We start from the raw sequence: 14,484 nt of genomic DNA, 5'->3' as shown, positions 1-14,484 counted from the left end.
GGATTGGAACAACCATACCTGGAACATCATTCAGCAATGATGACCCCAGTATGGGCACTGAAATACCTGGGGAACAGCACAGGATGTTTATAATCATGCATAACAAAGTAGCAGAGAAATCAAGCTTACTCAGACATCATTATGACTGTTTTACTCCAAACTGAATTGTTCACAATGCATGGTTTGGCATTTAAGTGTCCACTTTCTTCTCTCATCTAGCTCCGGTATGACGTGTACATAACACAAATCCCTGATCCAAACCATGTCTCAATAGCCACACTACATGTACATGTACTTGGGATAACTGCTCTTCAAACAAATGCTAGATACAAAATTCTAGACATAAAACATGTCTAAAATAACACAAATCCAAATGTTGCCATTTTGTACAACACATACATGTACATGTACACATTTTTATGATCTGTTGGCAGTGGAATGGCATCATTCCTGGGAATGCAACAAGAAAATACATCACTGACTAAAAGACCTCTACAGCATGTTTTACCAAAAACATTTTCGGGTATATAACAACTCGTAAGTATACAAGAACTGTTAATGCCATCCTGGCAGTGAATTTCCAATAGATATGCTTTGTTGTAAATAGATAGTCATTTTCAGCATTGGGAAATACAGCTCTCATTTTGTGTGGCAGACAGGATATTGCTTGAACATAAATATGACATAAATGATTTGAGGTCACAGAATGGCTACATTTTTATGTCATACAACTTTCTTTAACTGTTGTAACATAATGACACAATATAGGCATTTAAAAAAAATATACAATCAGACTGGACATATACATACTGATGATGCTAAGTTAGTTATATAACTCACACAGGAATGTTATTCATCAAATTCATACTTAACTTTGTTGCTAAGCTTTTATCACATACTGTACATGTGAAAAATACAGAATTTGGATTGTGCAGGCACATTGCACAAGAGAAACACAAATATGTATATCATAAACATTTTAATACTTAAAACTTCTGTTTGTTCGGATGTGTCCCAACAGGACTTGATTGTCATAAAAGAGACATACACAGACAGATAAAAAACTAAAAACTGTATGGCACAAACAAAATATTTTCTCTCAACACTGTACATATTACTCAGTAAATACGATGTTAACCATCAATTAAGATTTACATGACTGTACACTGTACAAAATCAACAATACTGTAGCAATCCTTATGGAGGACAAGAGTCGTGATGTGGCAGCATAAAGGCAAGACATTTTTGTGGCCAGGTGTAAAACCAACTGTTCTTTCAATTCAGGTGCTCCACACTTCAGCACCAGGCTCTTACAAACATTGGATTCACATGTGTATATATAAGTATATATGCCTATATAAACTGACTCACAAAACAATCAACATGACAGCATTGAGATCTAGACACTTGTTTCATTTCTCAGTGACATGGTACTTTTCATGGTCCCTGAAGACCCTGATGGTCTGAAGTCTAACTCTACCCTGTCATCTGACTCCCCCTCTCCAAGCAGACCCTCCTCTGGGGAGGCCTCAAGTACATCGTCCAGTTCAATGTCTGCAGGGCCGGCTGGCTCTGTTGTGTGAGATTCATAACTTTTCTGGGTATTGGCATCACTGTCAGCTGCGTTACTGTTCCTAACATCAGAGTCTCCGTTGCTTTTTCTTGAATTCTCCTCTTTTTTAGGCCGAACCTCTGGTTGGCTTGCCCGGCTCTCCGGCCGACTACTGTTCTCCGGCGTGGTGGCCATGTCGTGGCCATATGGACGCTTGACCATGAGTTTCATGGCCTCGTGGTATGGATTTCTATGTCTTGTTGATGGTCTGTGCAAAGGGTGTCTGGGGATGTGTCCATTTGGTCTGGACATGTGGCTTTGACTACTGTGTATACTGTGGCTATGACTGTGGCTGTGAGTGTGGGTGTGAACAGAGGGGTCGGGGAAGCTGCCATTGCCCACAGACCCATTACCCACAGAGGGTCCATTCCCCAGTGGGAGGGGGGTGAGTTTGGGCCTGTTGGCCTGTTGAGGAACAGACGAGGCTGTTCTGTTTGTCTGTGAAGACTCCAGGCTACATAGGGAATGTGCCTTACTCCCTTGGATGTGGCCATTGGCCGTGACAGTAGGTTCCAACGTGACGTGGTAGTTATTTTTAGGTTCTCGGTAATGGCACATTCTCCAGCTTTGTCTGACGTCTTCACGAGTGACACAGTAATGGATGAACACGAACAGACCGAGAGAGGCGCTCGCAGCGCCGTAGAAGCAGCTGAAGATAAGGTCCACGAAGTAATCCTGGGATACTGCGATGGCGGCACACGCCCACATGGCGACGAAGTTAAACATGATGAAGACAATACTTCTGAGCTGGTTCTTGAAGCTGTGCTCCATGTCGATGTACGATGTGGTGAGGTACGAGGCTGTCGTTCCCGCCGCAGACTCCGTCTCAGGGACGCTCTGCGCGGCGCTGGGAGCCTGGCTCAGCTCCTGCTCGGTGAGGGACTCCACCATGGTCTTCAGTTCATACAGGGTGGGCGCGGTCTGGACGGCACAGGCTGTTCTGATGAACAGGAAGCAGTTGACCAGGCAGAACAAGGCGGCAGGACCGAAGAAGGCCAGCAGGCTGGCATCCCACTCCATCCAACAGCTGGAAAGGCAGTGGAACATTTTAACTCTGTAACATGGTGTCAGCACTACTTACTACCACCCATGCACATTTACAACCTACATATACATTATACTGGTATATAATCCACAAGCACAAGGATATATTTCTATACCATTGTGAGAAGGATAGCACTTACAATTTGTCCCCACCATAATGGTGCAGGTTGGCAGCTGCTGTGATGCCACAGATGATCATGGGCACACCTAATGGAGACAGAGTAGTGGATTACAAAACATGACGTGATGTAACTATCAATAAAATCATCAGCAATTTCTGTAATATGAATTGTTTAATTGTGCTACATGCATTTATTTACACTGTATATTTTGTGAAGCATCACATAACACAAAAAAGCTGAAAAAAATGTATTATGGGAACATTGAACACAAACCATTCATATTTTAAGAGGTACCAAAATAAATTAAGACAACACTCACCCCATCCTACCAAATAAAATCTCAGCATGGGTCTGGGGACTTGGACCTGGAGGTCAGGGGTCAACATCTCCACCTTGGCCATCTGTTTGTACACGTTCCTGGCGCCGATGCCAATCCACAGCAGCGTGCAGAGGGACATGAGGTGGATGACGATCCCCACCCCCTGGCACACCTTCTCGTTGTAGATGCGGTTCACCCCGCCGGTGAAGGCCGCACAGCCCAGCGACACGTTCAGACACAGGTTGATCAGCATGTGGAAGTTTCTCCTGGGGATCTTGATGTTTCTGTCAGTGGAATATAAGAGAATGTGAGAACAGCCAATTGATCCTCCAGCTGCACATAGTTGCTAATGAGCAGAAAGGGCTGAACTTGTTATGCCTGTCATGGTCGAAACATCATTGAACTATTAGCTAGCGAAAAGAAACTGTCATTTAGCAACTATGTTAAGTTTAAGGAACAATTGGTTGTTCTCACATTCTCTATCCATCCATCCAGCCATACATAGTCAGAGCTTGCTCTAACCTAGCATGTTTGTAAGTGTCTAACTTGTTTTAAACAGCCATACCTTCTGAAGATGATATAAGTGAACAACGTGGCAAGCAATCCCAGGATGCATAGGGCACTCCCAGCATACACCACGGGGTGCAGTGGTTCCAGGGGTCCGTAGGAGTGAGGGTAGCCCTTCCCATTTGGATTATTCATGTCCTGAAAAATTGGTCATGTCAACGTATGTTAATACACTGGACGTGAAAATTCTTACATTTGTAGCTGTGGGAAATCTATTACAATAAATAATGTGTGAACTAATGATAACAACAGGACTGACAGAGAGCAGAGTTATACCTGGAGGATGGCAAAGTTTGTCAGGTGGTTGCAGTGGACAGTGGTCAGGTTGACATCAGAGCTGACCACCTGGCAACCGCCCCGTTTCCACCCGCCCTGGCCATCTGTTGAGAAGAGAGCATACGGGTTAGCAGTGTGACACAAATAACTGGGATCATCATAGGAAATATCTTCTTGATCTCTTCGAGTTCCTACTTTAGTTTTCCCAAATACATTTGTACCTTGTATATGACAAGCATTTACAGTTGATGTTTCTGAAGTTCAGAATGCCATGTGACATTTGATGCCATGAACATTGGATGAAGTACCTGAAGTTTGACTTACTTAGCTCAGTGAAGTCCCAGAAGACTGGAACCATGTCACTACCATGTGCAAATGGTCTCAGTCTGATGACAACAGGCTCTGACAGGTTCTTAACATCCAGACCATCTGAAAGACAGTTGTTTGAGATAAGATGTCATGATATTCAAAGAAGACATTGAGGAAACAGGTACATGTACTTAACCAAATAATTGCCACAACTAAACCAGGTACATTTTGTATGTGCACCATTTAACAGGATATTCTCAACCATCTACATGTACAATACGTGCATTTGTAAAACCAAAAACTATCAATGACTATCCTGTTTTAACATGTACATTCAGAGACTACCAGAAGGGCATACAATACACTCCTCTTAACTCTAAGCTCCCCATGTACCAGTATCCCCCATGGTTAATAGTACTAAAAGTTTAAGATTAATGTAAAGCTGGGGCACAATATAATATGGCAAAAGATATTTCAATGAATGCTTGCCAATCACCTATTCTGCTGGATATGACATGGGTAACAACAGTCCTTCTGCCCTTCTGGTCAGCCAGGTGGGTAGAGTTGCCAGTACTGGGGAACAGCCTCCCATTCTTGTACACCACAAACTGCAGCTTGAAGCTGTCACTCTGTTTCTTTGGCCTCCGGGACAGCACACGGTTAAACACAGAGGGCGGGATCTGGATGGAGGCTTGCAGGACCTGCCGAGAGAGGGAGAAAACTTCTATCATACACAGTTATTTTAGTATAGAAAGATTGTTGACTTTTCCATATTCTTCATTGAATCATAAGGATAACTTTCAGCAATGCCAGCTGATCAGTTCTCAAGAACACTTTGACCTATGAAGATTCATAGGTCAAAGTGTTCTTGAGAAGAGACTGGTGAGGACTGTGCTAGAAGGCTTTTAGAGTCCATTCCAAGACACCATGAGGGCTTTTAGGCGATATTTATAATAAGTCTAAATTATTTTGAATAAAAGAATATCTGAGCCACAAAAATTAAATTCTTTTTAAAAAATTCACTAAGAAAATACTCATCTATTTGAATTTCTTTGAATATTTTAGAAACATTTTGAAAGTAACAGTACAAAAATATGTTTATTTGGAATAATTGTGAAACCTCTGTGTGATTATTTCACATTTACAAATATTTACAAATATTTGTAAACTTTGCCAAATGGTAAAATTAGTTTATTGCCCCCATAAATGTAAGTCCCATTGTTGCATCTGTATATTTTTAGATTTCACTGCTGGGCACTGGTGGATCCTTTGTGGTGGGCCAATGTTGCATGGCACCCAACCATACTTTGCAAGGGTGTGTGAATTGCTATCTTCCCAGCCCACTGAACCATTTACAAAAAATGGTAGAAAATGGTAAATAATGGTAGAATGCTGTTATCATTATTTAGAAACCATTAGAAATATCCAGTTCCACACAGTGAATATTTCCAAAGTTTTACAGGACCAGGGAAATATTTGTTAAGTTGAAACAGTGTTAAAAATATTTCTGAAGTATCAAATGTCCTAGACATATAATTACAAAACTTTAAAATCAATTCTAAACAATGGCAACAAACATCCGCACGGTGTCTTGGAATCGACTCTAGTCTTACCCTGTTTTGCTCCCTGTTTTGAATGTTGGTAATGTTGCCAGAGTTGCAAATGAAGTGCTGCTCGGTGTATGGAGGACTAGCGCTGCTGTCCTGTGTGTAGGCAGAACACGTCATGCCGATGAAACTCTGCGGCTTAACCATGAACGCCTCCATGGCGATGTTTGCAGACAGCTTACTGATCCCCTTGTTCTTGTTGGTAAGAGTTTGACTGGCAAGCCTCTCCAGACACTGCACAATTCTGGGGAAATAAGACACATCAGTGAGTGTAATGGCAACAGCCGTCCTGCAGTACCACTTGTAAATGACAGGAGGCATCACAATACAAGCATCTGTTTTGGAGTTTGACATACACACACTCAACTGCAGCACGAAAGGAACTTAAGAGTGACACAAAGGTCATATTTGTCATAAGCATAATTCAACAAATTAATGTGACAGGTTTAAATGTTTTCACAAAGCTTTCCTTGTTGGCTTTATCAGTTTAGAACCAATGTTTTGCACTGTGTTTGATTGCACATGTACAACTGTAGTAGGTGTGTCCCATATTTGAAAGCATGTACATGTAAGGTGTGGATACCTGCTACATGCCCGTGCCACCTGTTGGCTCTCCCACAGAGTCTTCTCATCCACGTCCATCATGTGACTGGCAATGTCTACCAGCACCTCTCCCAGCTGGAAACAAACATACACATTATAAATGACACTTAAATACATGTACCTATCGTGTGAAATAGGTGTTTTTGTCCAATCATCTTTTTATTAAAAGCTCTTTCTAGATTTAAAGTTTCCCTAGTCTGTGTAACACAAACTCTGCTGTCTGGGGCTGTAACTGGCCCCACCAGCGGAGGAGGTTGGCGGATGTTGGGTGTGCTGATATAAGCGAGATTCAATCAGGCTAAGGTTTCCCATGCTGAATACAAGTTTCCCATGTATCTATCGTACATACCTCTCTGTTGGACTCTGTGAAGCGTACAAATTTGTCCATCAGGTTGGACGTGTAGATGATGTCCATCTTGTCTCTGAAGCTCCTGGCCTCACGCATGTATGTGTTCAACTGGTTGGCTAGTCTCAGCACATTGGTGGTGTTCACTGGTTGCTGATAAAAACATTTACATGTATGTCAGATACACATAGAAGTGGTGCTGCAATCATTTCCTATACAGTTATGAATACTAAAGTATGAGATATTCTACCATAGCAAGCTTGTATGAATACAAAATCTGTTTCAGTTATTTTATTTACATTAAGACCTACACATACATGTACATGTACTGAAAACAAGCTTAAAGAATTTTTAATGCCACAAACATTCCTTTACCAAGGAAACTGTATCGGTAATAGTCCATGAGCTTATTGTCTTACCTTTGTAAACATTTCCAAGACTCTGGTGATTTCATTGACATACTGGCACTGCGACACATCCAGTTCATCCCACCACCCCTCCCTGGTGCATCTCCTGGTGGCAACGGGCCCCCTGCCTCCTCCAGCGTACCCCGTTCCCCCACCCTGGGGGCACGGCAGTGATATGGGCACCCCTGCCAGCACTCGCGGCCAGGTGAAGCTGCCCTTGTTGTTCCGTATGGTCTCCTCCTCACAGTACACTGGCTCATTACTGATGACCATCACGCTGACGTTCCTCGTATCGTTGGCGTACGGGAAGGCGACCACACACTGCCAGACTCCCGAGTCGTTCATCTTCACCTTCTCTACAGTCAACAAACTCCTTATCAACGTCTTCCCTTCTGCCGGTGCTGTCTCGATGTGAATACCAGCCGAGCGGTTAGCGACCACCTCTTTCCCGTTCCGCAGCCAGCGTATCCGCATGGAGGCTCCCATGTTGGACGCCTCACACTGGAAGGGGAGGGGGTCCCCCTGTATAACCAGCTGCATGGTGGACGGGGTCACCCGAAATACTGGCAGCTCAATTCGCTGATCTGAGGGAAAACATATAATAAAGGATATGTAGAACTTTTAAGAATTGGTACTGGAAGCGTGGTTTCTTTGTTTTGTTACAGAGGGAGGAATGACGGTCAATCACAAGCATATATTCTTGAATGTACAATACATGTACATTGCATTACAGGTAACATTTGAACTCTGGCTGTCAATAATATGACTCACAATGCATGAGCCTCCCAATGACCTTGTGTGTCCCCACGGTCACCTTGAGACTGACTCAAGGCGGCCCATGGAATGCCGTGCATGTTGTTGTCATCTTGTTTACCCAACACAATGACAGCAACAGAGTGTTCTGTTAACAGACATTCCCACGATACAGCCCACTAATCTACGCTGCTCCAGTCATCATGAGCATTGTTGCAAACACGTACATACACAGCAAGATAAGATCCAGTTCAAATTTCAGCAGTGCTAACTAAAAGTTCCTCCATGATATCCTGGAGGCCATTTTGATTCGCTTTACGTCCTCTGTCTGCACTACCCTCTCCGTCTCCTCACTAATCAAGAAACGATCTGCGTGTTGGCAGAACATCAGAGCTTTTTCCTGTACAAGGCTCGTTTTTGAAGCGGTAGATTTGCCCGTGGCGATCCTCTGGAGTGTATCCTGCTCATGGCGAGCAATGCTAAGCATGCAGCGCACGGACCAGCCCAGCTTTGATGTCCCCCACCTGGTGCCGACCACGGGCCTTCATCAGGTTTAATACATGAGTTTGTCAGTTCTGCAGCCCCCAGGCCAGACGTACACATCAAACACAGGTCTACATCAAGTGCAGCCCTCCTCATCCTCCATCCATCTCACATTCTACCTACTCTATTCATACTGCTCAAGTCTGCACTTTGAGCTGACATATTGATGGAGACTCACTTCATTATCCACCAGATTCCCTCTATCAGCAGTGTTCATACAGGCTTTACAATTCCACCAAATTTCACATTTTGACTTAACTAGCAAACTATTTTATAGAAAGAATACAGTACAATATCAATGCTTGATTTTGATGTAGCTTTGACAGAGAACAAGGAGGTGACTTGAGCAGGCCCTACCCTGCAGGCTGAGCTTGGTCGGTGACAACAAAGAGCCAGACTTAATAAGGTATAACCTTTTCCAGGCTGCAACCAAGAAGATGAGTGCAGGGGGAGTTCCTGAAACCACCTGGGACCACTGAACCAGGAGAAACATCCAGGCAAGCAGAATTTCAAGATTCATATCACTGATAGTTCACTCCAGTAGCTGCCTATTAAGGGGGTTTCTGTTACCAGTGTAGGACACTCCTTCATTAATGAGTTGGAAAGTATGCAGATAAAATTCTTTAAAAAATATGAAGGGCAATCATAAAATGCCATGAAATTCAGGCTGACATGACTGTTGAAGTAAAAAGGCTAAAGGACAATATAAACTTCTTTTCAGTTCAATTGACATTGCTTATGTGAAAGTAAGCTGATAAGCATCTATCATAAAAAATGACATTGTGCTGTAAATGGTATCATGTTTCCCTTCCACAGTCTTTCTGTTTTAGTGGCACCTTTATGGTTTCCTCTTGTCCAGTCCCAGGGGTTTTAACCCATGCTCTCTGTCTGACAAGCTCATGGGATAACAGCATCAGGACAAGGAATTAATTTCCTGCAGATGTCCCTGACTACTCCTAAAAATAGGAGCTACTCCCCTCCTCACACAGTTGGTGTCTTTATAACATATTCCTATATACCTGTAGCCTGGTTGCCAGACTATTTCTAGGGCCTTTACAGCCCAACTCCTCGGCTCTAGGGCCAACATACAGATAGATATCATTGAGATCAGGCAGGGGTCTGGTATCCAGGGTATACTAGTACTACCTACATGTAGTGAAATAGCAGCTGAAATAGTTCAAAGCAAGGACAAACATTCAAAGTAGCTTTTTTACTGTAATACACATGTAGGTGGAAGTGTAAGCTTCTACATGTGTACCTACCAAAATACATACAATACGAGAGCTCTTACCACAGGTTAGCTGGCTGCGGCGTAGCTTCTTGAAACGCTGGTTCTTCACGGTTGCAGGAAAGGCACAGACAGTGCTCTCTGACAGCCGGATCTTATTCTTCTTTGTCCACTTCAGAAACCACTTCAGGTGACAGTCACAGATCAGCCAGTCTGACTGCAAGTTTCTGTACAAACACAAATGCAATTGTCCATTTGTTTTCCACCAAATCACTTTTGTAAATATTGTTTAGTTAATATTGTTTTCACTTTGCAGAGTTTGCATGAATGAGGTGAAAGATCAGACTTACATCATCTTAATGTTGCGCAGGGAACTGAAAGTGTCCTCCACCAAGGTCCTGATGTGGTTTCCTTGTAGAAACCTGAAACATGATTAAGCATTTCAGCAAAATCTTAAGGACATATTTCTCATATATGCATACAAATCATATTACATTGTATATCAATTAAGAATGAAAAACTGTGGTTGTAGGATTTGATAACTCTTTCCACTGTTCCCTAGAATTCATGCTTAAAATCACATTGTTAATGTTGGTGCAACTATGCGTAGTTTCACACGAAATTCCTAAAGGATGGGACACAAGCTACCTACATGTAGGTCATGGAACATTTAAACCCTTTCCAACATATTAACAGAATAGGTTATTTACATTGATCAAGAGGCCAGTAAGGGCAAGCTTCACAACCTTTTTATAAAAGCTGGAGCTTTCTGCTTTCCCTGAGGCCACAATACTGAGTAAACCTGGGGAAATACTTTAAGAACAGTATGTCTAAGAGGATGTTATCAGCATTGCAGAGGCGTGCAATTAGCCGTGACAGCAGGCTGGGCAGTGCCTGCAGACATTGGGTTATTCCCTTCAAGGTTCAGTGACCGGGACAGAGAAATGTTGCAATGCTTAAAGTTCCGTAAACAAAAATCTTCAATTCTGAAATAGCATGACTGTACTTTTAGCAAAATATATATTCTAGTTTAGTGACTACGAAGGCAACCTACTTGTTTGGGAGGTATACTAAACATTCAAAATGTCCCAATTCATAGAATCAGGCTACAATTAAGAAGAATGGACAGATGGCGTGCTACAAATTGTTCTCTAGGGAAGAAATGACATGAAAAAGCTGATGGATCACAAAGCAATGGGAGGATGTCCCAGACAGGCAAACATAAGCTTTCAAGTCTCTGTAAGTGAACATTTGTCCAAGGTTCTTTATGAAAGATAGAGATGCTACACTTTCTTGCCGAACCTCTGCACAATGCCAATGGAATATCTGAATCGGTACAGTATTTAACGTCATACTTACAGTCTCTGCAGCCCATCCAATCCAATGAACATACTGCTATTGATGATACTAAGCTGGTTGTTGGACAAGTCCCTGAAAAACATGACAGGAAAATGTTCAATCATCAATGGATTTTACATGAGATAGAAGGGAACTGCAGAGCCATTCACAAGCCCAATTACTACCAGAACTTTATCTGTATGGAGGAATAAGGTCTTTTAGAGGATGAGATCAGTTGTAGGCAGCACAGCTTAACCTGCACTTGACATTAACATTCCAGGTTCTTATCATAGTTTACTAAACATAACTTATATATACTTTTGATATAAATAATTACTGAGTATCTTTAATTGCATGCGATTTCAGAAGGATCAAGCACCGGGCTGAGAAACAGTTTGTACATTTAATGCTGACAGAATTTAAGCATAAAACTGTATAATAGGTTCTTTGTAAAACTTCCATATAAAGAGTATTTGGCTTGAAGAATTCAGCCTTCGCTTCCAAAGGCATTTCTGGATAGCTTGTAGTATGCTACCAGCATTCCTCACCTTCAACTTGAACCTCGTTACAAGATAATTTAACATATCAAAGGTCAACTCTAAAAACAGCACAGAGGCATTTGTTGGTATTTCCACTTATCCAGCACTGTTTAAACATTCCATATTGTTTACTTGGCTTTAATGTGTATCAAAATGCCCTGTTTATTTCAGTTTCTTCATTCTGTCTCCACAGGACACTAGCATTAACCATGATTTTACAGGTTTATTGCTGGATATCCATATCTTTCATTATTGCATGAATCTGAACCCTCTAAAGTCTCATTAGTGGCAAGCCCATAGTGATAACAGGCTCCACCATGTCACGGTTGATCCCCTGTAAAGACACTTCAGGTATACTTGACTGGCAACCTGCTCCTTTGATGTTTGCGGGGAAGCCTGTAAGATTGACCTGTGGAGCGTGATGGCTCTGTGATCACCCCTGCATGAGATTGTTCATGGTATCTCTGCAATCTACCAGGATTTAGAGCAGGCTAATTAGGGCAGAGGACCTGTGTATGGATGTGAGTGGCATCAGTGGCATCTTGTATTGTAGGGTCATACACTTTCTTATAGCTATACAGCAGTAAGAAGCTATAAAATAAAGCCAGAGTCAAACGTATGAAAGTATATATATATATTCAGACTACCTAGTAAAGGTAATAAAATGTACATTTGCTGAGTCTAAACTGACAGTATATAATATTGCAACGGAAGCATGCTCTGGTACATGCACGCCTATTGTAGTACATATCTGTACATGCATTTCATGTCACGGTGACCCCACCTATCCACATGTGATGGCCAGATACCAGAACACATAGCTAATTTTTCCTGGCTGAAGAATATTTCCTGGTACAAACGGTCGGCAAGAGTCATCATTACAGGAACTAGCTTGCAGGAAACCACATAACAGTTACTGTAGGGAAAGATGACTTATTCCATGGTACACCTGACTGAGCATATTTTGCCAAATGCTAAGACAAGCAGACCCTGTACTTATACATTTTTGTGCGGAAGGGTGTAGAACAATAAGGAGGTGAGGTCTGAGAGTCCCTGTCATTACCCAGTAGATTACCACCCTGTAACAGGTGGCAGCTCTACTTTAAGTGCTCTCTCAATTAGGGTGGCTGCAACTTGGACAGGAAACAAGGAGATGCTCTGCAGCACTCAGCTTCCTTTAAATGCATGGCATTTTTCTCACCAGTGTCATCAAGCAATCAATATGCAAAAGGCTACCAGAGGAATTCATTTGTGAGTTGTCCCTATCTCCTTTTAAGAGAAACACAATGCAATGAAAGATCCATATATCATATAGCAATATGTAATGCAGGTCATAAAGTGAAAGCAAAGTTTTCATAGCTCAAAGGTTGATTCTAAAATGTCAATATAACATGAATAAAAGAACATCAGCAAAGGTATGTACAAAAACTCGTCTGCTCTTTAATTTTAAACTATGTCAAAAATGTGAAAATCAGAGCCTTTACACAACAATTAAATGACAAAACACTGACTCACTCTTTTACTCTAGTTAATGAATGGTCTTTGTTAATTGTTATAATTCACACCTTTTAGAATTCTTTCCTTTTTACTCTACATACTTAAGACCAATTGTTGGGCATTCTTGACTTGTGTTCTCATAAAAGACCTTTGTTCTCAAAACAAAATAAATTCCAAGAAAAAATGAGATAGGGACAATCATGGCTAAAATGTTGAGTCTGACTCCAAATCAATGGTTCATATGCAGATGAGCGGTCAGGTGTTGAAAGACTGTCCACACATCCAGAGATGCTTATCAGCTGTTAGTTAAATCCTACCCTTGTTGGAAAGTGCAGGGGTGTTCAGATTCAATCAGAATGGTGTCCCCCAGGATAGGCAGATGTAGACACCAGATAGGGTGGTACAATTAAAGTTACCTCACTTTGTCCAATGTGAAACCTTTCAAAATGTGTCACAGGCTTTTGTCAACAACTTGAACAAGAGCAATGCAGGGTACCCTATACAGGTGACCTCTGGGTGAACATTGCAGATGTACCGGCTAGCTGAAGGACAGAGGAGATGTCTCCCAGGGATAGGGAAGGACAGACCTCCCAGCAATAACAAACCTGGGCTCTGGCAGTAGCTATCACAACAAGTCCTGCATACTTCATGTGCCCCTGTTTGTCACCTATGTGTATGCCCTTAAGTTAAGTACTACAAACCACTGATATTTTGCACCATGACAACAATTCTCACCAAGAGGACATCCTTTCTTTAATCAGTCAACCATTGTAATATTACAACTTCTTTAATAAGTGCAAGGTTGCATTGATAAAACGTTTCTGAGCTAGAGCCAGTTTGAGATTCATTTCGAGATTACCAATAAAAGAATCTGCACTGACTTCTGAGGGACTATAAGTTTACAGTTTGGCATATGTCAATGATTATTTCTGTGAAAATGGAAGGAAAATTAGCAGATAAAACTTGAAGTAAGATTTGAAATCAAGCATGTTAATCCCTAGGAAGGGGGGTGCTTAATGGCTAATGCATCCTGGAGACAAAATTGAAATCCAGAGCAGAGGCTGTACATGTGTTTGATGTGATCCTATGTCATGATTTTCCTTTACTTTCCATGTTCCAGATGGATAAACATTGAAAATATGTCTAGGTGTTTAATTAGTAGGACAGTAGGAGAGGCAGCTCTCATCATGATCTTTGTGTTCGCACTTGTGACACACCTGACAGAACCTTGAACAGCCTGCCACACCCAAACCTTTCAATACCAAGATTTTTCCTGCTGATAGCACTGTCCCTTTGTCCTCTTATCTATGTTCCTTCCTTCCTTTGACGTGCTTCATTGCTCTTGTATTGTGCGACAAAGGGCATATCTCTGTA

At 41.9% G+C, this 14,484-nt stretch overlaps 1 protein-coding gene across 1 annotated transcript in view; it reads right to left on the bottom strand.

Moving 5' to 3' along the window:
- Positions 1–143: 143 nt before the first annotated feature.
- LOC118412849 (adhesion G protein-coupled receptor A3-like) overlaps positions 144–14,484 on the bottom strand; it is a 39,288-nt gene continuing 24,947 nt past the window's right edge. The window contains exons 4-17 of the mRNA XM_035815891.1: positions 11,096–11,167; positions 10,087–10,158; positions 9,800–9,963; positions 7,225–7,796; positions 6,809–6,958; positions 6,440–6,534; positions 5,863–6,100; positions 4,746–4,950; positions 4,265–4,369; positions 3,941–4,044; positions 3,663–3,802; positions 3,098–3,381; positions 2,797–2,863; positions 144–2,639 (exon numbers count right to left, since the gene is read on the bottom strand). Of these exons, the coding sequence (XP_035671784.1) occupies positions 1,400–2,639; positions 2,797–2,863; positions 3,098–3,381; positions 3,663–3,802; positions 3,941–4,044; positions 4,265–4,369; positions 4,746–4,950; positions 5,863–6,100; positions 6,440–6,534; positions 6,809–6,958; positions 7,225–7,796; positions 9,800–9,963; positions 10,087–10,158; positions 11,096–11,167 (3,508 nt within the window). The 3' untranslated portion in view covers positions 144–1,399. The remainder of the gene's footprint in view (positions 2,640–2,796; positions 2,864–3,097; positions 3,382–3,662; positions 3,803–3,940; positions 4,045–4,264; positions 4,370–4,745; positions 4,951–5,862; positions 6,101–6,439; positions 6,535–6,808; positions 6,959–7,224; positions 7,797–9,799; positions 9,964–10,086; positions 10,159–11,095; positions 11,168–14,484) is intronic.

This window comes from Branchiostoma floridae, chromosome 4, assembly GCF_000003815.2.
Source record: "Branchiostoma floridae strain S238N-H82 chromosome 4, Bfl_VNyyK, whole genome shotgun sequence".
Lineage (NCBI taxonomy): Eukaryota > Metazoa > Chordata > Leptocardii > Amphioxiformes > Branchiostomatidae > Branchiostoma > Branchiostoma floridae.
Note: the sequence above shows the minus strand (reverse complement) of the source record. Positions and strands in the feature narration are given on the sequence as shown.